Source organism: Elephas maximus, chromosome 7 (genome assembly GCF_024166365.1).
Source record: "Elephas maximus indicus isolate mEleMax1 chromosome 7, mEleMax1 primary haplotype, whole genome shotgun sequence".
NCBI lineage: Eukaryota > Metazoa > Chordata > Mammalia > Proboscidea > Elephantidae > Elephas > Elephas maximus.
This window is the reverse complement of record NC_064825.1, coordinates 27217428-27242329: the sequence shown is the minus strand read 5'-3', so window position 1 is coordinate 27242329 and position 24902 is coordinate 27217428. Positions and strand designations below refer to the sequence as shown.

General features: G+C 37.7%; 1 protein-coding gene across 5 annotated transcripts; it reads left to right on the top strand.

The window, feature by feature from the left end:
• The first annotated feature begins 50 nt into the window (after window positions 1-50).
• C7H11orf54 (chromosome 7 C11orf54 homolog) lies at window positions 51-18679 on the top strand. Of its 5 annotated transcripts, XM_049889530.1 has the most exons (9): window positions 51-135; window positions 4239-4390; window positions 7092-7190; window positions 11392-11465; window positions 11682-11783; window positions 12655-12831; window positions 13800-13949; window positions 15737-15853; window positions 16787-18675. In XM_049889530.1, exons 2-9 carry the CDS (start codon window positions 4336-4338, stop codon window positions 16958-16960), a joined length of 948 nt encoding a protein of 315 aa, XP_049745487.1. In that variant the 5' UTR covers window positions 51-135; window positions 4239-4335; the 3' UTR covers window positions 16961-18675. The 5 variants fall into 5 exon arrangements, with proteins under 5 accessions (XP_049745487.1, XP_049745488.1, XP_049745491.1 ...); XM_049889531.1 differs by lacking the exons at window positions 7092-7190; window positions 11392-11465 and having other exon boundaries at window positions 16787-18679; XM_049889533.1 differs by lacking the exons at window positions 51-135; window positions 4239-4390; window positions 11392-11465 and adding an exon at window positions 7986-8116 and having other exon boundaries at window positions 7106-7190; window positions 16787-18679.
• Window positions 18680-24902: the final 6223 nt, after the last annotated feature.

Sequence of the window (24902 nt, the reverse complement as noted above, 5' to 3'; positions counted from 1 at the left end):
CTCCCCGGAGCCATTTAGATCAACGCCAGGGGAGGTGTGATAAGAAGTAGGCGGAGCCTGAGGTCGTGACGTCAGGAGGTGGGGTTGTCGGAGGGAACGGTGAAGATTAAGTTGAGGCTTCCTAGACCGAATTAGGTAAGTGCAGTAGCCAAAAATATTTTGACAAACGGCAAAAACAAATTGTGGGCGAAAGGAGCGGAATGGATGTGAACTGCGAGGAAAAAAACCGTGAATTGTTTCCGGTGGTATCGCATTCGCCCTGCTGTCGTCTGACTTTCTAAAGCCTGGTACCGGATGGTGTGTGTTTTTCTTACATGCCAAGCTGTAGAATTCTAGGTTGGCAGATGAGTTTGGGTTTCTGTTCAGGAATGTGAAGCATCCCTTTTTGGCAGTTTTTGACATAATACTTTTGCCTTCAAATATCTGTTCTGTGTTAAAATATTGGGAAAGGTTCATGGTTTGACCGTTATCGAAATGTGTAACCTTTGTCCTGGACTCCAGTCTTACACCATAGCACACCCAGTTTCCCTCCAGACACCTTCAGATTCGTTTTGTTAGCCTCACCATTCCTTCTAAACTAAGGGTCAGCCTCCCAGGAGTTGGTTAATATACCACGAGTTACCCGCGGAGGAATTTTTTTTTTTTTGCAGTTCCCTCACCCTCCTCCCCTGAAAAAAAAAGTTCCTTGACCGGTTGCGGAGTGTTTAAGGTACAGCAGCTAAACTAGTTGATTTTTTTTCCACAAAGTAGTTAAAAAAAGAATGAGTCGGTTTGATTATTTTCCGCTTTCTTGTATAAGCAGTGATGTTGTCTAGTCTCCGTTTATAGTCAGCGTCATCCCAGGATTAGAAAGAACTTTAAGGGTAATCTGGTCTCTTTACCCCATTTGGCGCCAGATATCGAACAGCTTCAGGTATAGAAAGTCTGATTCTGTAGGCAGCCCACTGCATTTGACCCACGGAGTCTATGCATGTCTTATACACTGCCCTGTTCAAGGAGCATACCCGGCTATAGAATTTATGAGGCCCAGTACAAAATGAAAATGCAGGGTCCCGTGTTCAAAAAGCAGGGAAAAAGCTTTTCCTTCCGTGGTCTCTCTCGACTTGTTATGTTTTTTATTTGCTGTGTAATGCCATTCTAAGTAAAGAAAAATAAAAATTTAAAATTGTTGGCATGAATTTTATCATTTATCTTTATATTGTGCAATGCCAGTATTAAATACAAATCTAATAACATTTAACTCTTAGGCAGAATCACTGAAACGTCACAAAATTTGTATTTCATAGCTCATACAAATGTATGTTTTGTTCTAGTAAGAAATACCTTAGAACAGTAGAAACGCTGTGTAAAGCTAACTCAACTGTTTTTATTTCAGTTCTTGATACTTGCACGTTCTGCCAACACTCTGGAAGCCAAAGATTTTGAGGCTTACTGAATTCCCATGCATCTTGGGTCCATGATTCCAACTCTTATCAATGCTATTTATCAGAGTAGAACTGCACCTTAGGGTTTCCAAGAATGTAAATCTTTACAAAAGCAAATAGCCACATCTTTCTCTGGAGAAGCAGCTGGTGGATTCAAACTGCTCACCTTTTGGTTAGCAGCTGAACACTTAACTAGGGATCCTCTCTGCTCATAAAAACCAAAATCAAACCCTTTCCAATCTAGTGTATTCTGACTATAGTAAGCCTCTAGGGCAGAGCAGAACTGCCTTATAGGGTTTCCAAGGAGTGGCTGGTGGATTTGAACTGCAGACCTTTTGGTTAGCAGCCAAGCTCTTAACCACTGTACCATCAGGGCTCTTCTCTGCTGCTTATAAAAAAACAGGACATCACAAATGCTGTCTGCAAAAGTGGTGGCAAGGACCCATGGTGGGCATGCATGTCGCAGTGCTCTCCTCTGCTCCTGTGCATACCCTGTTGTCTCTTTGGAGTTTATTTGCAAAACCCAAGTTCGAAGACAAAATTATTTAAAAAAAAAAAATTTCAAGATGGTGACAGCAGAACATTTAACCAAGTGCCTTTCTGAGTGCATGGCCCTGTGTGACTGCACTAGTTGCACACCAGTGAAGCTGGCCCTGTACCAGAGCTTTATGAGTCTGGTGTGTTGTGAATGTAATGCCCGCTGTATGCTACAAAAAAAAAAACAAAAAACCCAAACCTGTTGCTGCAGAGTGAATTCCAACTCATAGTGACCCTATAGGACAGAATGGAACTGTCTCATAGGGTTTCCGAGGAGTGGCTGATGGATTCGAATTGCCAGTCTTTTGATTAGCAGCCAAGTGCTTAACCACTGTGCCACCAGGGCCCCCAATGTATGCTAGGTACTTGGAATACAGATATGAGAAACATAATCCTATCTTCAGATCACAAACTATGGAAAAGAGAGCAAGCAAACAGATGTACATAGATAATACTTTGAGTGCTATAGGATAACTCTGTACAGATTATTCCTTATTTTCAGCTGAAATGTATCAGTCCTTCACCAGTTAACCAGCGTGGAACAGTGTCATGAGTTCTGGTTTTATAGTGGGCTAGACCTGGAATTCTGTTTCTGCCATTTGCCAACTTAGTGAACTTAGATAAATAATACATCCTCTCTGACCTATTTTCTCTTTTGTGAAATGAGAAACATAATACCTCCCTGTCATGGTCGTGAGAGGTTTTGAGAGAATGTCTGGTATAAGGCTGCGCTCAGTAAATGGTAGCTTGGTTGCCATAGTTGGTCTACCCTTTTGGGGTGTTCTTTCTGCAACCTGACTTACCCAACTGCCTCCTATTTCTATTCCCTATTCTAAACTCAATTTCTGGGCCATTAACTCCAACGAATTGTATTGGGAGGGTAAATATTGTTTGCCTACATCTGCTCCAAGGCTTTCCTCTTGGAGCCTTTATGAATTTATATTAAGACCTTTCTAACCCCCTAGCTCTCATCACTCAAACCCTAACAACCCCCTGCCCTCACACACATGTACACACACATACTACTACCACACTGCCTTCTGTGCTAACTGTTGGCCTGTCTGAAGTTGTACATTTCTAAATCAATCATTCAGGCTGTAGCCTTGCAGGGTTGGACTTTGTTTGGGTGGGGAAATAAAAAACTGACCTTCTAGAGTTAGTAAAGGGTATAAAATTAGGATTATATTTGAATTTTCATTTGAGTAATTTCTACTGCAAACAAAGATATTGAGTGCTTTTATTATCCTCATAAATAAAAGCTGGTAAATGATAAAGCACTAAGTGCTAAATGTATGCAGTACTATGTTTATAGAAAATACTTGTCAAAAATGATCAAAACTAGAAACCCAGTTTCTAGGAAACCTGTGAATCTTTGGGGAATTAAAAAAAAAATTTTTTTTTTTTTCAAGTGATGTTGGGGGGCCAACCTTTCACTTGCTAAGTAAGCTTGTTAAAGTCAGAGGCTAATCCAGTTAATGAAGTGTTTTATTAACAATTTTAACAAGAACAACAGTGCTCTTAGAAACTCCCATAAGGGTTTTTTTTTCTTATTCCTTGTCGTGACTGGCCTAGTGTAGGATTACCCGCCCACTTCATATTGCGTCTGTTGTTTGTGGAGTCTTTTTTGGCTTCATTTTATCTCCCTCTGCTGGTACACCTCCTCATCATGTGAACCCTTGAGGTAAGGTATTAATCGCTGTGTATGTTTTTATGTATGCCTATTTATTGGTACATGCACTTAGCATATATTTTTAAAATACCAAATTATAATTGGTTAAAGATTATCAGAATAATTGAACAAAAACCTGCTTACTATAAAACGTATATTTGTAAATGAAAGTAAAAATTTGAATTTCAAAAGCTGATTATTTCTAGAAGTTTCCATCTCTTTTAGTACTTTAGATTTTCTTTTGTAAAAGTGATACTCTAAGGAACTGAATTTTTAACCTAAATGTCAAATGTAGAGTAGAACACACCAATCATCTATTATAGAAATATTTGCCAGTACCTTTTGCTTCAGGACCTGTATTCCTTACACCAACCATTAAATCGCATGTCAATCTTTGTGTATGACTAAAAAAAATGAATCACATGTGATCTCTTGGTTTGGAGTTTCCCCTTCCCAGTCTGTTTAAAATGACTTAAAATATCAGTATTAATAAAGAGTTGCTTGTGAGAATAAAGTGTTAAGAGATATGGTTGCCTTTCTGTATGAACAGAAACCTAAATGCCCTTTTGTCCTCTTTTAATAACTAAACTCTGAGTGTTCAATTCCAGATCAGCAGCTGTTCATGTTTGGTGCACTGTGGACTCTCGTGAGAATTAGCCTGCAGTAGCTTTATCTGTACAACCTTACACCTAAAGAAGAAAGAAAATGGCTTGTGTCGAGTCTCCTTTTCATGTGCCAAGCCTGGAGGAGCTGGCTGGAGGTAAATACAATAGAAACTCGTTGTCCTTTTCCGTGTCTATTCTGTACTATTTCTATTCAAAAAGTCTAACCTCCCCCCGGCAAAAAAAAAAGCTGTTAGAGCAAAAATTCACCATTTATAGATTCTTGGTAAGATCCCAGTTTTACAGGAAGAAAATAACCATAGTAATCTAAGTTTTAAATGTGTGCGATACCCAAAGAGTTGTACAATTTTGTGTTTTATTATCATTTTACCAGTTACAATATTCGAATATATAATCTATTATTGCATACTAACCATGTTCCCAATATAGTACTTTTTTTCCCCTTCTCCTCATGTGACAGACTGACAACGAACTTCCTTAGATTTCTCTCTGAAGTATACTTTTATGTGTATCACCTTGTTCAAACAAGAATTTAAAGCAGCTTTTTTCAAGATAACACATTGAAGGAGGAAAGATAGATAAGAAAAGGAAAATATGAATACAGATGGAAAGTGAAGCCAGGAATAGTTCTAATTCAAAACTGCATGGCCTGTCACAATGTCGACGCTTTTTTTTTTTTGAGCCATTAGGTTCTATTCTGATGGTAACTATAAAGCCTACCCTTATTGCTCAAAGTGTATCTGTCCTGAAGAGGTTGAAGTCAAAAAGTATACTTATCTTTTGCTTGGTTGTGGCTTTTTTCTTAGAGCCTGCCTGTTTTTTTCCTTAAATTTATCAGCAGCTAGTGAACAATCTGTATTATTAGTGTTTTTTACCTGTATTTCTTTTCTATCAGTCTTTCTGCCTTCCCGATACAGTAGGACAGCTGGATTGTGATACAAATCTTCTCTTTGAGTGCCTTTCTGCCACTTACTTCTCCTGCATGTTTATGGTTTATTTTCCTTCTATATGTGTAGGATATATTCAGTACAAAATATGTAATACAAGTTTTTTGGCTCAAAATTTATTTTCGACTTTCAGTATTTCAGAATATCTTATAGCAAGAATATCTTATAGCAAGAACATGGTCCCTTTGTAATTGGTAAAAATAGATTTTACTATTTTCTACACCCTGAATCTTAATTTATATATTCATTAATTTACAGTTATTGTATTGATAGGGGGATTTTTCATTTTGGTTCCTATTCTCATACAGATAAAAGATCTGGTCAAAAAAAATCAAACCCATTGCCATTGAGTCGATTCCAACTCATAGCAACCCTGTAAGACAGAGTAGAACTGCCTGCCCCATAGGGTTTCGAAGGAGTAGCTGGTGAATTCAAACTGCGAACCTTTTGGTTAGCAGCCTAGCTCTTAATTACTGTGCCACCAGGGCTCCAAAAGATCTGATATGGAATGTTTATATGGCTAGATTTAGGATAACTTTGTGTTTTTAGAGTGTGTAATTCCAAAACAATAAACCATAATGTCCTTAAACCCAAAATGTCCCCTAAAGTTATCCTAAAACTGAATGGTAGTATAACTAGTAAAAAAAGGTCCGCCTTGAGCATTATGCTCATTTAACAATTATCTATATGGGATCAAATTAACAACAGCAACTTGAAGGATTACATAGGAATCTTACCAGGCAGTGGGTTTATGTTAATAAGGGAGGAACAACTCAGAAAAGGAGGGTGAGAAAGGTTGCACAACTCAAAGAAAGTAATCAGCGTCACTAAATTGTACATACAGAAATTGTTGAATTGGTGTATGTTTTGCTGTGTATATTCTCAACAACAACAAAATAAAATTTAGAAAAGAAGAATAAACAATAATGGCTGGTCCTTCTATCAGAAAATTTTTGTAAGACTGTTTGTACATAAAGTACATTGTTCTTAGGTTTATAACTTTGAGACACCTGTGCTTATTTTTTTACATTTCTATTGAGGTGTAATGTCTATCGTAAAGTGCACTGATATAAAGTGTACAACTGGATGCATTTTAACATATGTTTATACCCATGTAACCTCCATCCAGATTAAGTGACAGACTATTTCCCGCATCCCAGAAGGCGCCTTTCTGTACCTTGCCAGTTAATATCCTTACCTCCAGAGAGAACCACTATTCCGACTTCTACTAGTTGCCTGTTTTTGAAATACACATAAATGAAGTCATACAGTATATACTATTTGGTATCTGGCTTCTTTTTTCTTTTGCTCAACATTTTGTTGATTGTAAGCTTCATTGCAGTTGTTGCATATAATTTATTTTAAAACAGTTTAAATATTTACATTTCAATAGGTCTTTGGAATTCTCTCCCCAAAAGGAAGATAGTCTCTGGCTATGTGTGCAGTCTGTTTATTTTCAATGATTTATAATCACTATGTTTTTATAAGTTAGAAGGAGCCCTGGTGGCGCAGTGGTTAAGAGCTATGGCTGCTAACCAAAAGGTCAGCAGTTCGAATCCCTCAGACGCTCCTTGGGAACCCTGTGGGGTAGTTCTGCACTGTCCTAGAGGATTACTATGAGTGGGAATCGACTTGATGGCAACAGGTTTTGTTGTTCTTTTTTTTTTTTTTTGTTATAAGATATTAATGTGTCTGTCTTAGTCTATTATACCTTATGATTAATTATGGATCTAATGTCTAAGCATTATTTATTACCATTTTCCCCACCCAATATTTTTGTTAAATGAGTTTAGTTTGGGAGTGTGACACACAAAAAAGTTAGGGAAGATTCGATATGTGGTGGCCAAGTTTTTACCTCATGTTAAATTCCGCTTTTTCTTGTCTTTATTAGTTCTGCAGAAAGGGTTAAAAGATAACTTTGCTGATGTCCAGGTCTCTGTAGTTGATTGCCCTGATTTGACTAAGGAACCATTTACTTTTCCTGCATTAGGTAAGCAGTTTTTGCAATTAGCTTTTATTTTTCAGTCCCTATCTTTTTTGAAATCAGGTTTATATTTAAGGATTATTTTAAATTATCCACAGAGAAAAGATGTTTTTCCACCTTACAGGCTAAATTATGCTTAATTTCTGTGCTCATTTTTTATCTTATATTGGTCAAACTTAACTTTATACCCTGTGGAAAGAGACTTTGTTTTATGCATTTTTATAATCTTCACAATTTAAACAGATATTCATTATGCTAGAATCCTTGATATCACATGGTGGTGGTGTTTTTATTTGTTCAAGTGTCTGTTACAGGAATTTAATTGTTATGTTTTTATTTATTTATTTAAAATCAGAAGGGATCTTAAGAGCCTTGTATTCGAATCATCAATTTAATACTTATTTGCCAGGTGATGATCTGGCCAATATCTTAAGTGAGAAGGAAGGGAAATTAAATTGGTTGAGTAAATATAATTTTTCAGACAGTGTGATAGACACGTATACTTGATCTGTTAATCAATTTTTATAATAACACTACCAGATTATAGATGAGAAAAGTAAAGCTCAGAGGTTAAGTAAGCCCAACCTGACCTAGTTTGTAATTGAAATTCACATCTAGGTCTGTCTGCTTCCAAAGTCCTATTTGCTTCCAAAGTCCAAGCTTCTTCCATTATACCCTGCTGTGGTGAGGAATTTAGAGATAAACTATCTCAGTGTTCCTTTATTATATAATTGACATCTTTCTTAAAAGCCAATTTGCCATACCTAATAACATGTTTAGTACTTCTCTTCTTCCTCCTAGTTTGTTGTGTAGTGTCTCGAGTCTTCAGAGCTTGCAAGTGGCCATTCAAGGCACAGCAATTGATGTCCGTTTGCCTGGAGCAACAGAGGATCAAGGAGAGTCAGGAATAGGAAGAGAAAATAGAACGTTTGGTTAGTTGCCTCTATGAACAACTGCTTCCTTTGCCATGAGACCAGAGGAACTAGATAGTGCCCAGCTACCCTTACTGAACATTTTGATCAAAGATTCTATAGAAAAATCCTGATCAAAAGCAACAAACGCAGAACAGAATTTCAAATTCTCATGGACTCCAGATTTCCTGGAGCCATGGAGGCTGGATGAACCCTTGAAACTACTGCCCTAAGATAATCTTTAAACCAAAAATATCCCCTGAAATGTTCTTAAAACCAAACAGTGGTTTAGCTCAACTAGTAAAGAATGTCTGCCGTGAGCATAATGCTCTTTTAAGATCTATCTATATGGGATCAAATTGCCAGCAACAACTTGAAAAATTAGATAGGACCTTAGAGGGAAGTGAGTTTATGTTAATGGGAAAGGAACAACTCAGAAAAAGGAGGCTGAGAATGGTTGCACAACTCAAAGAATGTAATCAATGTCACTGAATTGTATGTGTAGAAACTTGAATTGGTGTTTTTGCTGTGTATATTCTTAACAATAACATCAAATAAATTATTTAAAGAAAAAAAGCTAATTTGTCATAGAAGCCTTGCACTCTAGTTGTCTCTGCCACATGCTGATTTCATTGCCCTGGGTAAACCACTTAATATATCTGGGCCTCAGTGGGGGATAGGATTAAGTGTTCTTTTTGTGTCTTTCCAGCTTAAACAGTCTTTGATTTAAAGTACGTCTGTAAATTCTATGAGTTTTATGTACCATTTGGAAGTCTAAATTACTTTGACAGCATTTAGCATACTTTTTTTTTATAGCCATGTTTATTCTAAATATAAGAATAATATATAACCTGTTGCCATTGAGTCGATTCCGACTCATAGCAATCATATAGGACAGAGTAACTGCCCCATACGGTTTCTAAAGAGCGCCTGGTGGATTCTAACTGCCGACCTTTTAGTTTGTAGCCAAACTCTTTAACCACTATGCCATCAGGGCTCCGAAGAATAATATGTACTCCCTGCTAAATAAGTAAATAAGCAAATAAATAAAAAATCATAAAACAGAAAAGTACAAGGAAGAAGGAAAATGGTTACCTTAATTCTTTCATCCAAAGTGTTATACTTTGAAAAACAGTTTTCTGTTCAATAACTTGTGAGTATTTAAGTTGTAATACTAAGGAAGCCGGCTATGTATATGTATCATCTTTCCTAAACACAGTTAGGCATCTTCTATATGAACTGGTTTTGCTAAGGTCACCAATGTAATCTTGCTATATATTTGAGGCTGACTATTGCTATCTCAGAAACCCTGGTGGTGTAGTGGTTAAGTGCTACGGCCGCTAACCAAAAGGCCGGCAGTTCAAATCCACTAGGCGCTCCTTGTAAACTCTACTCCATCCTGTAGGGTCGATATGAGTCAGAATTGACTTGACGGCAGTGGGTATTGCTATCTTTTGGCACTTGTGCTCTTGGTTCTTTCTCTTCTCCCTGTGGTTCTTTCTTCTCTCCTCTCTTGGTACTTTTCCTGCTTCCTTGATGTTCTTCATCATTTTTCCTAGCTCCTTTCTCTTTCTAATTTTTTAGTATCAATTATTGATGTTTTCCAGAATTCTTTCCTCAGCCTCTTCTTAGTCTGTACACTGTCTCTGGGATTTTCCATCTACTCTTGTGGTTTTAATTACTACCTTGATACAACTTTGTAATCTGTACATCTCACCTAGATACCTCTCTTTCTTACCTATAGATTAGTATTTCCATCTGCTTACAGTACATCTCTACCTGTATATACTAGTGATGACTTGAAGTCAACATGTCTAAAATTTAACTTATTACCTCACCATAGTTTCCTATTCTCCTTTCTTTATTCCTCCTCAATCTCTACAGTCATCGTTATTAGCTTATTGTTTGTGTTTTGCCTAGACTACTGAAATAGCCCCTTAATGGTTTCTCTAAACATCCTTTCCATGTTACTATCACTTACTAGTGTCTTATCCATGAGTAATTTCTGCTAATTGCAAGGAAAACGTTTCCAAAATCCGCAGTTACAAGTGAGGCCTATTAGAATTTTGTACATCTACTCTCTGTATAGCTAAAGAAATAGAACAATCACTGACAGGGATCACAATAGAGGGTTCTGGTCAGAGCTGGAGAAAAATGGAGAACAAAATTCTAACTCACAAAAAAAGACCAGACTTATTGGCCGGACAGAGACTGGAGAAATCCCAAGAGTATGGCCCCTGGACACCCTTTTAGCTTAGTACTGAAGTCACTCCTGAAGTTCACCCTTAAACAAAACTAGACTAAAGGTGCATACCAGCCCAGGGGCAAGGACTAGAAGGCAGGAGGGGACAGGAAAGCTGGTGATTGGGAACCCAAGGTTGAGAAGGGAGAGTGATGACATGTTGTGGTGTTGGTAAACAATGTCACAAAACAATGTGTAGTAATTGTTTAATGAGAAGCTAGTTTTTTCTGTAAAGCTTCATCTAAAGCACAATAAAAAAATAAATAGAGCAGTCATAATTATTTTACTATGTAATATGTTAGTAGAGCCCTGGTGGTGCAGTGGTTAAGAGCTCAGCTACTAACCATAAGGCCGGCAGTTTAAATCTACCAGCTGCTCCTTGGAAACCCTATGGGGCAGTTCTGCTCTGTCCTATAGGGCCGCTCTGAGTCGGAATCTACATGACAGCAACAGGTTGTTATGTTAGTATGAAACTAACAGGACTACCCTTTCTCAAACAAAAGGTGATTATTCTCTACTCTGCATTTAAAAAATAAAAGTGCCTTCTCCCAACCTGTAAATAAAATGTGAAATGTAAATAAAGTTCCTCTCATCTGAAGTTATCTCTAATTAGCCTGTCATTTTCATAAACAATCTTAAGAGTAAGCAACTTTGGCAAGAGGATTTCCCAATATGGATTTTTAAAAGAGCTAATTATATTCTACCAGAGATAAATTAAACAATTTTAGCAAAAAAAGCCACCTAGATTTTAAAAGGAGTATGTCATTACAAATTCTAAAAATCTCATCAAATCCAGACTTTGCCCCAAGTCTAGCCCTTGCTCTATCATCAACTTTCTGTTGGCTTTATGCTACCAGTTACATCAAGTTATGAAGATACTAGAGACACAGGTAGTTAGAACAGGGAGGGGTCCTAGCTGTATACATCTTTCAGCCCCTGCTGTTCGTAAAACTCTATGAGACTGGAGAAGTTGTATACTCTTAATAAATTAGTGTCTTCTGGCATTTATACTTAGATGTTTCTTGTGTTTTTAAGATGGCTTATGTTTTTTTAGGCATCTGTGGGAAAACTAGAATTGCAGATGTAGGAGGTGTGCCTTACTTATTGCCTCTTGTAAACCTAAAAAAAGTAAGTGTTGTACTTTTTCTCTTCACATTCGCATGAAGATCATAAAAGTTGGGTTGATTCCTCTTATTTATTTGAAGAGCCATTGATCAATGTGGCAAGGAAGTGTTATGGATTCGTAATAAAAAGAAAACCAGAGAATTACTATAAGTTATAATTTATGAGTCCAGGGTCCCACTGTGATCTAATTTAAGTAATATTTCTTGTTTTCTTATATAGGTTTATGATCTGAATAAGATTGCAAAAGAAATCAAGCTGCCTGGAGCTTTCATTTTTGGAGCAGGGGCAGGCCCATTTCAGACTCTTGGGTTCAATGCTGAGGTCAGTGTATATATAATGTAATTATTGATCTGACATTTGGTTTGCCTTTTTCCTTTTACTATCAGAAAGCCTGCTTGACTTGTAAGTGGTTGGTGTCATGTCACATCATTTGATACTGTTTTTATAGCATATTCTACCCTTGGCCCAACTGTCATGGAGCACTAGCCACTATTTACAGAAATTCTCTGATGGCGTAGGTGCAGCCCGAGATGAATCCAAGGTCCCACTGTAGACCCTGGAATGTAAAAGATTTTTATCCTCACACATCAGAGGATTCCTAGCTCCTCTGTAATTCTTTGCTTTTGGTAAAGGGCAGCTTTGGATCAGAAGATGAATAGAATACGTAATGATCTAGTCAGTGCTCTCTTTCAGTCTAGAGAAGTGTGTTGATTATTTGCCAAAGGTACTATATATTATTACACGTGTCAGTACATTTTCAACACAAAAATATTGCATCAGTGTTTCTTGACACTTCATGAATGGAAGAGTGCAGTCAGTCTGCGCATTCACTCAGCCTTTTCAGATGTGACCATTTGTCAGTGATCACACAACTTCTTTTGCAGAAACATCATTTGCCTTGTGTTCCAGATAGAAAAAAAGCTTCAAATTTAAAATTAGACATTTTAAGGAAATGTTACAAATGCTGTAGAATCACTAAGAAATTCTGTAAACGTTTTATGTTTTCCAGATTTTTGGTATTTGTATCTCTGTTTCTTTAACATTTGGTGTCTAAAATTTAATAGTGCATGTTTTATGTTCTCTTATTAGGTCTTGAAATAAAAATGTTTTCAAGTCTGGGATAAAATATTTTGTCACATTTTTAAAGATAATCCCTTTATAGGATTGACAAATTGTTTTATTTACTTTTCAGTTTATGCCAGTTGTTCAAACGGAGAGTGAACACAAACCTCCTGTGAATGGAAGTTACTTTGCCCGTGTTAACCCTGCAGATGGAGGGTGCCTGCTAGAGAAATACAGTGAGAAATATCATGATTTTGGGTGTGCATTAATGGCTAATCTTTTTGCCAGTGAGGGCCAACCTGGCAAGGTGATTGTCCATAATAACACTGTATTTGCTAAATAGTCTCCAGTAGTTAAAACTTTGAAAATTTTATGACTTCAAACATGATTTTCATTAAAAAAAAAATCAAAAGTTGCTTAAGGCAAAGCCCCTTGAATAACCCAGTTATGAAAGATTCAGGGTACTACTGTAAGAGTGAGAGACTTATTTAAAGCTAAGGTTAAAAATAATACTCAGTAACCAGTTTCTTTTTTCTGCGTAACTAAAAGGTAACAGGATAGTAATTTGAGGAATGAGTTAGTCGCTTAAACTAACCATGCAGCTAAAATAGATGATTCCTACCTATAGGTAGCAAAATAGGTGGTTTGCTTGTTCCTAACAGTTTATACACTGATTCAACTAGACAGGGATGATGGTAGCAGGACATTTTAGCAAGAAAAAAGTAAGGTGAATTAGTGCCTTCCTTCATATTTACTTCATGTTAGCATATAAAAAGATGACTTCATTCTTAGCAGTTGTGAGGGCTCTTGGATATCTTAATAGAGACAGCCACTTCAGCTCCTTTGGAAATGAAGTAGTAAAGGCTAAATAACCTAATAGAGATAACATAGGTTCAGTCAGAATATTGAGGGAAGTCAGAAAATGTAATCATTCCCCCCATAAAAAAAAACCGGAGGTTAATCCCTTAAACCAGAGGATTTTCTATCTGTTTTCACCTTGACACGTGTGGTGAGTGTCTCCAGGGTTAAATGCAGGATTTAGCTGCGATTTTCTCCAGGAAACCATGAGTTAATTATATATGACTGGCATATGTCTGACTGATCAAGACTCACAGAGTATTTGAGACACATCAACTCAGATCTGGGTGCTGTAAACAGACAAGTGAATATTTGTATGATGGCATTAATTATATGATGTTTCACTTCGGAAGTTTAAAATGCAACATCAAGTGTTGCATTTTAAAACAGTGGTATGTGTATTTATGTTCTCCGTAGGTCATTGAGGTGAAAGCCAAAAGAAGAACTGGAGAACTTAACTTTGTGACTTGTATGAGACAGACTCTTGAAAAACATTATGGAGATAAGCCTGTAGGTATGGGAGGTACTTTCCTCGTTCAGAAGGGGAAGGTGAAAACTCACATTATGGTAAGGCTCTGCATGTGTTGGTGTGTGTGTGTATGCGACCACACTTAAGAATTTAGGATTTTTTAATATACTTTGATAATTCTATCTTTGAAGACATCCTGAGTAAAATCCTTTTACTATGAGCCTATTATTTTAAAATTTAGATGACAGACAATACTATAAATCACATTGTGAGATAACATCTAGCTAGAGTTCTTTTTTCATGTTAATATATTAGAACTTTCTTTTCAGTGTGTTTTTAAGAACAAGATAGATGTGAGTATAAGCCCTAGAAACTAAATATTATTTTCAATCCCAGAATCCCAAGCTCAATACATACTAAACTTCACTATTAAGATGGTTGTGCTTTTGGGGAAAGAACTCATTATGAAAAGTTATAATCTAAGGGACTAAATCAGTTTATAAAGCATTAGAGATTGAATACAAAGCCAGACCCAGGGCATTTGGGACTTTTTATTTTATAACTTTTGGTACATGAATGAATGAGCCATAAAAATAACTTCAACTTAATTTCTTTTTCATTTTTTCAGTAAAGCCATAAGATAATGTAGTATTTTAATGCTTTTTCATCTTGATAATTTTAAGTGGCAAGCCAGTGATCCTGTATAGAAAGAGGTAGTATTTGTAAACCTACTTACTTTTCCAAATTATTAGCAAAAGAATTATAGATATATTTATAAATACCAAAGGATTATAGGACCGAATCATAATGTTTTGCACTTCCAGATGAAGCTTATATTTTGTTCTTAACCAAAAAAACCCCAGCTGTCTTCAAAAGTACATAGAAGCACTCCTTTCTTCCTAATTCCTGGGTGTATAGATTTCATTTAGATGAGATTTAAACTTTCTAATTCTTCAGCAATTTATAATTTATAAATTCTTCAGCCTTTAGTAGCTCTTATCAGGAGTGAACAGGAGAGCATTACCATAAATAATGGTGTGTGTGTGCGTGTACTTATTTATTTATGTTTGTAAATGTATTTGAGTTCAAAGGAACCCTGGTAGCACAGTGGTTAAGTGCTTGACTGCTAATCAAAATTCCTGTGGTTTTAACCCACCATCTGCTCTGCGAAAGATGTGGCAGCCTGCTTCCTTAAAGATTACAGCCTTGGAGACCTCATGGGGCAGTTCTACTCTGTCCTTACAGGGTCGCTATGAGCCAGAATCCACCCCATGACAACAGGTTTTTTATTTGAATTCAAGGAACCATAAAAACAGAGGATGACGCAAAGCTTTCCTTCTATCTACTTTTCGTGCCTTGCTTTTTTCTTTCATGTACTGGTAGGAGTAATGAGATTGCAGATTAGGATGGCAACATAGTCACAAGAAAACTGGTAGGCTATGAAAAATAAAAATATATTAGACTCATTCCTTCATCAGTTTTAGTTTGTACACATTGACTATTCTTTGGAAAACTAAAGTACATAACTTCTCTTGATGCCCAAAATAGTCACTAGAATGTCAAAGAGGGCATACATTTTTTTAACTTAATGAAACTGCATATATTTCTAAGTTTTAACTTTCAGTAATATTCAGTGTAGGAACCCTGGTGGCACAGTGGTTAAGCAATCTGCTGCTAACTGAAAGGTTGGCAGTTCTAACCCACCAGCCACCATGAGGGAGAAAGGTGTCCAGTCTGCTTCCATAAATATTACAGCCCTGGAAACCCTATGGGACAGTTCTCTGTCCTATATAAAAAAAATATAGGGTCCCTCAAAGGGTCGGAATTGACTTGATGGCAGTGACTTAACATTCAGTATATTTACTTAATGATTTTTTTCTTGTAGCCTGCAGAATTTTCTTCCTGCCCATTGAACTCTGAGGAAGACGTGAATAAATGGTTGAATTTTTATGAGATGAAGGCTCCTTTGGTTTGTCTGCCAGTTTTTGTCTCCAGAGACCCAGTAAGTCTGTATTTCCCTTTTATATTGCAGTATACTACAATGATAACGCCTGAGTTTTAGGACTCATGTTTTTATCCTACTTTTTGTGTTGTTTTTTAAGAACTAAGATAATATCTAGAATTATCTTGAAAGTTAGGGGAGCAAGTGACCAGTCACCTATGCGTTAGGTAGAGCAAATTTTACCTTAGAGAAAATGAAGGCACAGGCATTTTAAATGGCACCCAGAGCCATGTTAAGTAGCGAAATCAGAACCGGGATTCAGATCTCCTATCATCTTATCTGGTGTTCATTATATTCTAAGACAATACTACAAGCTTACCCTTAGAGAAAAACAGTGCAGTATAGACCAGTTCAAGGCAAATGTTTCCCAGAATAATGACTGGTCATATCTTTTGATCTAGAAATTATATCCGAGGAATGTATCCTTAACTATTTGCACAGATACGTAAAATGACAATAGTTAACACCATTGTTGTATTAGCAGAAGAATTGGAAATAATCTAATTGTCAACTGGGAAATAGTATATCCATATAGTGAACACCATGTAAGTACGAAAGAATGGGGAAGCTCTTTTATGTTCTAATATGCAAAGACCTCAAAGGTATATTGTTAAGGGAAAAAAGCAATATGCAGAAGATTGTGTAGAGTACTACCACTTCAGTAAAAAAGATGAATATTTCTGGGAGGATGGACAAGAAATTCCTTATATTCCTTGCAAGGAAAGGAAGTAAGTCGGGAGGGGAGGAAGCGGAACAAGACATTTTACTGATTTTATCCTTCTTCATCCTTTGAATTTTGAATCATGTGAATGCATTACATATTTAAAAAATAAAATAAACTGTTGTAACATAAATTAAAAAAAAGGTCTCTCTCCCCCTTAAAAAATCCTATCCAAAATAATACGAATTGTAACAGATGCTTTGTTCTCCTAGGGGTTTGATTTGCGATTGGAGCACACTCATTTTTTCAGTCATCATGGAGAAGGTGGACACTACCATTATGATACTACCCCAGATACCGTGGAGTATCTTGGATATTTCGTACCTGCAGAGTTTCTCTTTCGTATTGATCAACCAAAAGAGACCCATTCATTTGGGCTAGATTAAATCAGCTGACACTCATTTAGAAAAAGAAATAATTAAGGTTTACTTCTTAAATTTAAAATCAGGCTCATTAATTGATACTAATATAAAATCCAATGGAAATGATCTCAGTACTAAACCTCATTTTTTTGGCATTTGAAATGAAGGAGCATATTGAAACTGTGTTCTATATTTTATAAATCTATTTTAGAGAAATCACTGTGAACAAAGATGCATAATTGAGATGTTCTTCATTGTTTTTATTCTATAGTATCAGCAAAATCGGTCATGGTTCACGCCTGTTATGGATTGAATTGTGTCCCCCAAAATGTGTGTTGTAAATCCTAACCTCCGTGCCCCTTGGTTATAATCCCATCTGGGAATGGATTGTCTTTGTTATGTTAATGAGGCAGGGTTAGTGTAGGGTGTATCTTGAGTCAATTTCTTTTGAGATATAAAAGAGATTAAACAAGCAAGCAAGAGAAGCAGAGATGGGGGAAGACACTTGCCAAGCCACATGAAGATTGCCCAGGACCAGAAGCTCAAAGAGATAAGAACTTTCCTCCAGAGCCCACAGAGAAAGCCTTCCCCTACAGTTGGCACCCTGAATTCAGACTTCTAGCCTCTTAAATGGTAGGAAAATAAATTTCTGTTTGTTAAAGCCATCTACTTGTAGTATTTCTGTTACAGCAGCGCTACATAACTAAGACACCACATATGTGAATAAAGCATAATATATTAAAAGCTGAGTTTTCCCCAGAAAATTTATTACCTCCGTTGGCCAAATCTATGGTTACTGTTCCTGGAACTCCTGCCCTTGGTCCATTTCTCTGATATGTTGCTTTTTTATTATTATTTTTTCTTTTAACAATTTTTATTGTGCTTTAAGTGAAAGTTTATAAATCAAGTCAGTCTGTCACATATAACCTTATATACACCTTACTCCATACTCCCACTTACTCTCCCCCTAATGAGTCAGCCCGCTCCCTTCTTCCAGTCTCTCCTTTCGTGACCTTTTTGCCAGTTTCTAACCCTCTCTACCCTCCTATCTCCCCTCCAGACAGGATATGCCAACACAGTCTCAAGTGTCCACCTGATACAAGTAGTCCACTCTTCATCAGTATCTCTCTCCAACCCATTGTCCACTCCCTTCCATGTCTGATGAGTAGTCTTTGGGAATGTTTCCTGTCCTGGGCCAACAGACGGTTTGGGGACCATGACCGCTGGGATTCCTTTAGTCTCAGTCAGACCAGTAAGTCTGGTCTTTTTAAGAGAATTTGGGGTCTGCATCCCACTGTTGTCCTGTTCCCTCAGGGGTTCTCTGTTGTGCTCCCTGTCAGGGCAGTCATCGGTTGTGGCCGGGCACCATCTAGTTCTTTTGGCCTCAGGATGATGTAAGTCTCTGGTTCATGTGGCCCTTTCTGTCTCTTGGGCTCATAGTTATCCTGTGACCTTGGTGTTCTTCATTCTCCTTTGATCCAGGTGAGTTGAGACCAATTGATGCATCTTAGATGGCCGCTTGTTAGCATTTAAGACCCCAGATGCCACATTTCAAAGTGGGATGCAGAATGTTTTCATAATAGAATTATTTTGCCAATTGACATAGAAGTCCCCTTAAGCCATAGTCCCCAAACCCCCACCCTTGCTTCGCTGACCTTTGAAGCATTAAGTTTATCCCGGAAACTTCTTTGCTTTTGGTCCATCCCAGTTGAGCTGACCTTCTGTGTATTGAGTATTGTCCGTCCCTTCACCTAAAGTAGTTCTTATCCACTAACTAATCCGTAAATAACCCTCTCCCACCCTCCCACCCTCCCCACCTCGTAACCACAAAAGTATGTGTTCTTCTCAGTTTATACTATTTCTCAAGATCTTATAGTAGTGGTCTTATACAATATTTGTCCTTTTGCCTCTAATTTCACTTAGCATAATGCCTTCCAGGTTCCTCCATGTTATGATGTTCTTTATTGATGCGTACGTAGTATTCCATTGTGTGAATATACCACAATTTATTTAACCATTCATCCATTGATGGACACCTTGGTTGCTTTCAGCTTTCTGCTATTGTAAACAGAGCTGCAATAAACATGGGTGTACATATATCTGTTCGTGTAAAGGTTCTTATTCCTCTAGGGTATATTCTGAGGAGTGGGATTTCTGGGTTGTATGGTAGCTCTATTTCTAACTTTTTAAGAAAACGCCAGATAGATTTCCAAAGTACCATTTTACATTCCCACCAGCAGTGTATAAGAGTTCCAATCTCTCCGCAGCCTCTCCAACATTTATTATTTTGTGTTTTTTGGATTAATGCCAGCCTTGTTGGAGTGAGATGGAATCTCAACATAGTTTTAATTTGCATTTCTATAATGGCTAATGATCGAGAGCATTTTCTCATGTTTCTGTTAGCTGCCTGAATATCTTCTTTAGTGAAGTGCGTGTTCATATCCTTTGCCCACTTTTTGATTGGGTTGTTTGTCTTTTTGTGGTTGAGTTTTAACAGAATCATATAGATTTTAGAGATCAGGCGCTGGTCAGAGATGTCATAGCTGAAAACTCTTCCCCAGTCTGTAGGTGGTCTTTTTACTCTTTTGGTGAAGTCTTTAGATGAGCATAGGTGTCTGATTCTTAGGAGCTCCCAGTTATCTGGTTTCTCTTCGTCATTTTTGGTAATATTTTGTATTCTGTTTATGCCTTGTATTAGGGCTCCTAACGTCCCTATTTTTTCTTCCATGATCTTTATTGTTTTAGTCTTTATGTTTAGGTGTTTGATCCACTTGGAGTTAGTTTTTGTGCATGGTGTGAGGTATGGGTCCTGTTTCATTTTTTTGCAAATGGATATCCAGTTATGCCAGCACCATTTGTTAAAAAGACTATCTTTTCCCCAATTAACTGACACTGGGCCTTTGTCAAATATCAGCTGCTTATATGTGGATGGATTTACATCTGGGTTCTCAATTCTGTTTCATTGGTCTATGTGCCTGTTGTTGTACCAGTACCAGGCTGTTCTGACTACTGTGGCTGTATAATATGTTCTAAAATCAGGTAGAGTGAGGCCTCCCACTTTCTTCTTCTTTTTCAGTAATGCTTTACTTATCCGGGGCTTCTTTCCCTTCCATATGAAGTTGATTTGTTTCTCCATCACATTAAAAAATGTCATTGGAATTTGGATTGGAAGTGCATTGTATGTATAGATGGCTTTTGGTAGGATAGACATTTTTACTATGTTAAGTCTTCCTATCCATGAGCAAGGTATGTTTTTCCACTTATGTAGGTCCTTTTTAGTTTCTTGCACTAGTACTTTGTAGCTTTCTTTGTATAGGTCTTTTACATCTTTGGTAAGATTTATTCCTAAGTATTTTATCTTCTTGGGGGCTACTGTGAATGGTATTGATTTGGTTATTTCCTCTTCGGTGTTCTTTTTGTTGATGTAGAGGAATCCAAGTGATTTTTGTATGTTTATCTTACAACCTGAGACTCTGCCAAACTCTTCTATTAGCTTCAGTAGTTTTCTGGAGGATTCCTTAGGGTTTTCTGTGTATAAGATCATGTCATCTGCAAATAGAGATAATTTTACTTCCTCCTTGCCAATCCGGATGCCCTTTATTTCTTTGTCTAGCCTAATTGCTCTGGCTAGGACCTCTAGCACAATGTTGAATACCAGCAGTGATAAAGGGCTTCCTTGTCTGGTTCCCTTTCTCAAGGGAAATGCTTTCAGGCTCTCTCCATTTAGAGTGATGTTGGCTGTTGGCTTTGTATAAAAAAATTCAATTCCTATTTTGGTGAGAGTTTTTATCATAAATGGGTGTTGGACTTTGTCAAATGCCTTTTCTGCATCAATTGATAAGATCATGTGGTTTTTGTCTTTTGTTTTATTTATATGGTGGATTACATTAATGGTTTTTCTAATATTAAACCAGCCTTGCATACCTGGTATAAATCCCACTGGGTTGTGGTAGATTATTTTTTGATAAGTTGTTGAATTCTATTGGCTAGAATTTTGTTGAGAATTTTTGCATCTATGTTCATGAGGGATATAGGTCTGTAGTTTTCTTTTTTTGTGATGTCTTTACCTGGTTTTGGTATCAGGGATATGGTGGCTTCATAGAATGAGTTAGGTTGTATTCTGTCATTTTCTACGCTTTGAAATACCTTTAGTAGTAGTGGTGTTAACTCTGCTCTCTAAGTTTGGTAGAACTCCGCAGTAAAGCTGTCCGGACCAGGGCTTTTTTTTGTTGTGAGTTTTTTGAGTACCGTTTCAATCTCTTTTTTTGTTATGGGTCTATTTAGTTGTTCTAGTTCTGATTGTGTTAGTTTAGGTAGGTAATGTTTTTCTAGGAATTCATCTATTTCTTCTAGGTCTGATATGCTGCTTTTAATGAAGCATATTCACTACAGCAAGAAGGACTGATTTATCCTTTAAATTTAGACTAATGCTTGGGATAGTTGTATTAAAAAAAAAAAAAAGTTGTATTAGCAACCTAATATTTGCCATTGTTGTAGACACCTAAAAGCAGGCTTCCATTTGCTTCTGGTTTCAAAATTCCAGCTTCCTTTTAGGTTATCCATGAAGCCTTCATCAAAGCATAGGTGGCCTATTCTTTCATTAAACAACAATTTACTGAGCATTATCAGTGTGCTAGGCACTGTACCAGGCACTATGGATACAAAAATGAGTAAGACATGATCCCTGCCTCAGAGGAGCTCAGTCTAGTGGGGACACTGACTTGTGAACAAATAATTAAACTAAACTATGACAATTTTTCTTTTTTTTTTAATGATAAGTCAAGCTGCGATATGCAGATGATACAACCTTGCTTGCTGAAAAGTGAAGATTTGAAGCACTTACTGATGAAGATCAAAGACTATGGCCTTCAGTGTGGATTACATGTTAATTTAACATAAAGAAAACAAAATCCTTAGAAGTGGACCAATAAGCAACATCATGATAAACAGAGAAAATACTGATGTTGCCAAGGATTTCATTTTACTTGGATCCATAATCAACACCCAGGGAAGCAGCAGCCAGGAAATCAAAAGACACACTGCATCGGGCAAATCTGCTGCAAAAGACCTCTTTAAAGTGTTAAAAAGCAAAGATGTCACCTTGGGGACTAAAGTGCACCTGACCCAAGCCATGGTGTTTTCACTTGCATCATATGCATGGGAAAGCTGGACCGTGAATAAGCAAGACTGAAGAATTGATGCCTTTGAATTATGGTGTTGGCAAAAAGTTGGAATCTACTCGATGGCAACAGGTCTGGCTGGCAAAGAATATTGAATGTACCATACAAGACCAAACAAATCTGTCTTGAAAGAAGTATAGCCAGAATGCTCCTCAGAAGCGAGGATAATGAGACTTTCTCTCGCTTACTTTGGAGATGTTATCCTGAGGTCAGGAGGGACCAGTCCCTGGAGAAACATCTCATGCCTGGTAAAGTAGAGGTTCATCTAAAAAGAATAAGACCCTTAACAAGATGGACTGACAATGGTCAGTCAACAAGTGGTCCCAACAATGGGCTCAAACATAGCAACAATTGTGAAGATGGCACAAGACCAGCCAGTGTTTTGTGCTGTTGTGCATGGGGTCGCTATGAGTTGGAACTGATTCCATGGCACCTAACAACAACACGATTAAGTCCTATCAGTATTGCCCCATAAATACTGTACATTAGAGGAATCTGTGTATTACAAACACACACACACATACACAAAAGAAATTTACTAAAGAACACGTGCTGGCCAAGATGAAATAAGCCTATAACAACCATTTATTGGATAAAGTACAAAAAAGCAACTCTGAGCACTCATAAAAGACAGAAGGCAAAACTTCAAGAATGAACAATATGGTAATGAGTTTTCTGGTTTTTCTTCCTTTTTATTCTCCTGGATTTGACCCAAAGTGGCCTGAGTCACAAAGCTGTTTTATGGGCATGGACAGCAAAAACTCCCAAGAGAAGGTCCTTTTTTTCTGGCCAGAGAACCAGGGGGCCCCTGAGAGTCACAGAATGTGGAAGTCCCCTTTTTTTTCATTTTTCTCCCGACGCTACACAAAGTCTAGCCCCAGCACGGCCAAAGCTGTACTGCTGCATTGACGGTGTCAGCAGAGCGGTCTAAAACCCCAAGAGAATCACCTAAAAACCCAGAAAATCAGGAAATAGTCTCCTGGTTGTCTCATTTTTCTCTCTCTATTCTCTTCCTGCTGCATCCAAAGGGTAGCCCCAGTTATGTGAAACCGAGTAACATTCGGGGGGGGGGGGGCGGGGGGACTAAAACTGAAAGAAACTAGTCTTTCTAGCCAGAGGAAGCAGGAAAAGGCGTGTGATTCATAATGTATTCCCTTATTAGACTTTTAATGTTTGTCAAGAAACCAAACCAGACCGGTTGCCTTGGAGTGGATTCTGACTCATAGCGACCCTACAGGACAAAGTAGAACTGCCCCGTAGGGTTTCCAGGGAATGCCTGGTGGATTCGAACTGCCAACTTTTTGGCTAACAGCCAAAGTCTTAATCACCATGCCACTAGGATTTCCTTAAAGTCTATAGGTGGTGCAAATGATTAATGCCCTCAGTTGCTAACCAGAAGGGTTTGGCAGTTCGAGTCTATCCAGAGGCACCTTGGAAGAAAGGCCTGGCAAGCTACTGAAAAATCAGCCAGCTGTTGAAAACCCTATGGAGCACACTCAGTTCTACTCTGATACAGGTGGAGTTGCCTTGACTCCAGGGCAACTGGTTAAGGTCTGTAGTGGTATCCTTTTGTTACCCGATTAGGGTCTGTGCCCTGGAGCAGCAGAGCCAATAAAACGTACTCCAAGTCAGAAAGAGTAAGAAAGTTAACTCAGGAGATGTATACATCACTGGAGACCCAGCAGCAACACAGGCTGTCTCTATGGAGTATGGAAGAGCGATTTTACATTAGCGCTTATACAGAATCTTATAAGGGTTAGAAGTGTCTTTGTGGTCAGCACACGGCCTGGACGGAAAAGTTATTCATTATAAGGTAGTGACAAAAGACTCTATCAGACTGAAGAGATACATGCCTGACATCTCTTTATCAGGCTAAAGATACACATATCAGACACCTGGGGTCTGATTTTCCTGTGGGGAAGTGTAAGTCATAGGTGGTTGGACAGAACAAAACAAAGTTATTTGCATCAGATTAAAACAAAGAACAAAGTCATTAAAGGTATGCAAAGGAGACAGACGGCAGGCAGAGGAAGGAGAAAAACTTACAGGTTCATCATGGCGTTTGACAAGTTCTCAATCGCCCGTTTTGAAAAGGAGAAAACATGCTGGGGAGTATTGGGGTCACACTTTCATTCCTGATATTAGTGATCTATCTGTGTCTTCTCTCTTTTTACCACGGTCAAAATACAGTATTATTAATTTATTGATCTTCCCAAAGAATTCTGTACCAGAAAATATAACCCATTGCCGTTGAGTTTGACTCAAAGCAACCCTATAGAAAAGAGTAGACCTGTCCCGTACGATTTCCAAGGAGTGGCTGGTGGATTCGAACCACTGACCTTTCGGTTAGCAGCTGAGCTCTTAACTACTGTGCGACCAGGGTTCCCAGAAAATAAAAAGAACTCTCTAAATTCAACAGTAAGAAAACACTCATTTTAAAATGGCCAAAAGACTTTAACATACACTTCACCAGAGAAGATATAAAAAGCCCACTGCCAACAAGTCGGTTCCGACTCATAGCGACCCTATAGGAAAGTGCAGAACTGCCCCATAGGACCCTATGAGTAGAACTGCCCTGTAAGTTTCCAAGGAGCGCCTGGTGGATTAGAACTGCCGTAGCTCTTAACCGCTACACCACCAGGGTTTCCCATTAAGTCATTAAAAAAAAAAAAAAAAAATTTTTTTTTTTTTAGAGAGATGTAAATTAAAATTACAATAAACTTAAAAAAAAGACTGCCAACACCCAGTACTGGGGATTATATGGAACACTTCGCTTTCTCATACAT

Coding starts and splice junctions, on each gene's coding strand:
- C7H11orf54 (XM_049889530.1), top strand. CDS start 4,336: ATGGCTTGTGTCGAGTCTCCTTTTCATGTGCCAAGCCTGGAGGAGCTG. Junction 4,391..7,091: donor CCTGGAGGAGCTGGCTGGAG/GTAAATACAATA, acceptor TGTCTTTATTAG/TTCTGCAGAAAGGGTTAAAA. Junction 11,466..11,681: donor CTCTTGTAAACCTAAAAAAA/GTAAGTGTTGTA, acceptor TTTCTTATATAG/GTTTATGATCTGAATAAGAT.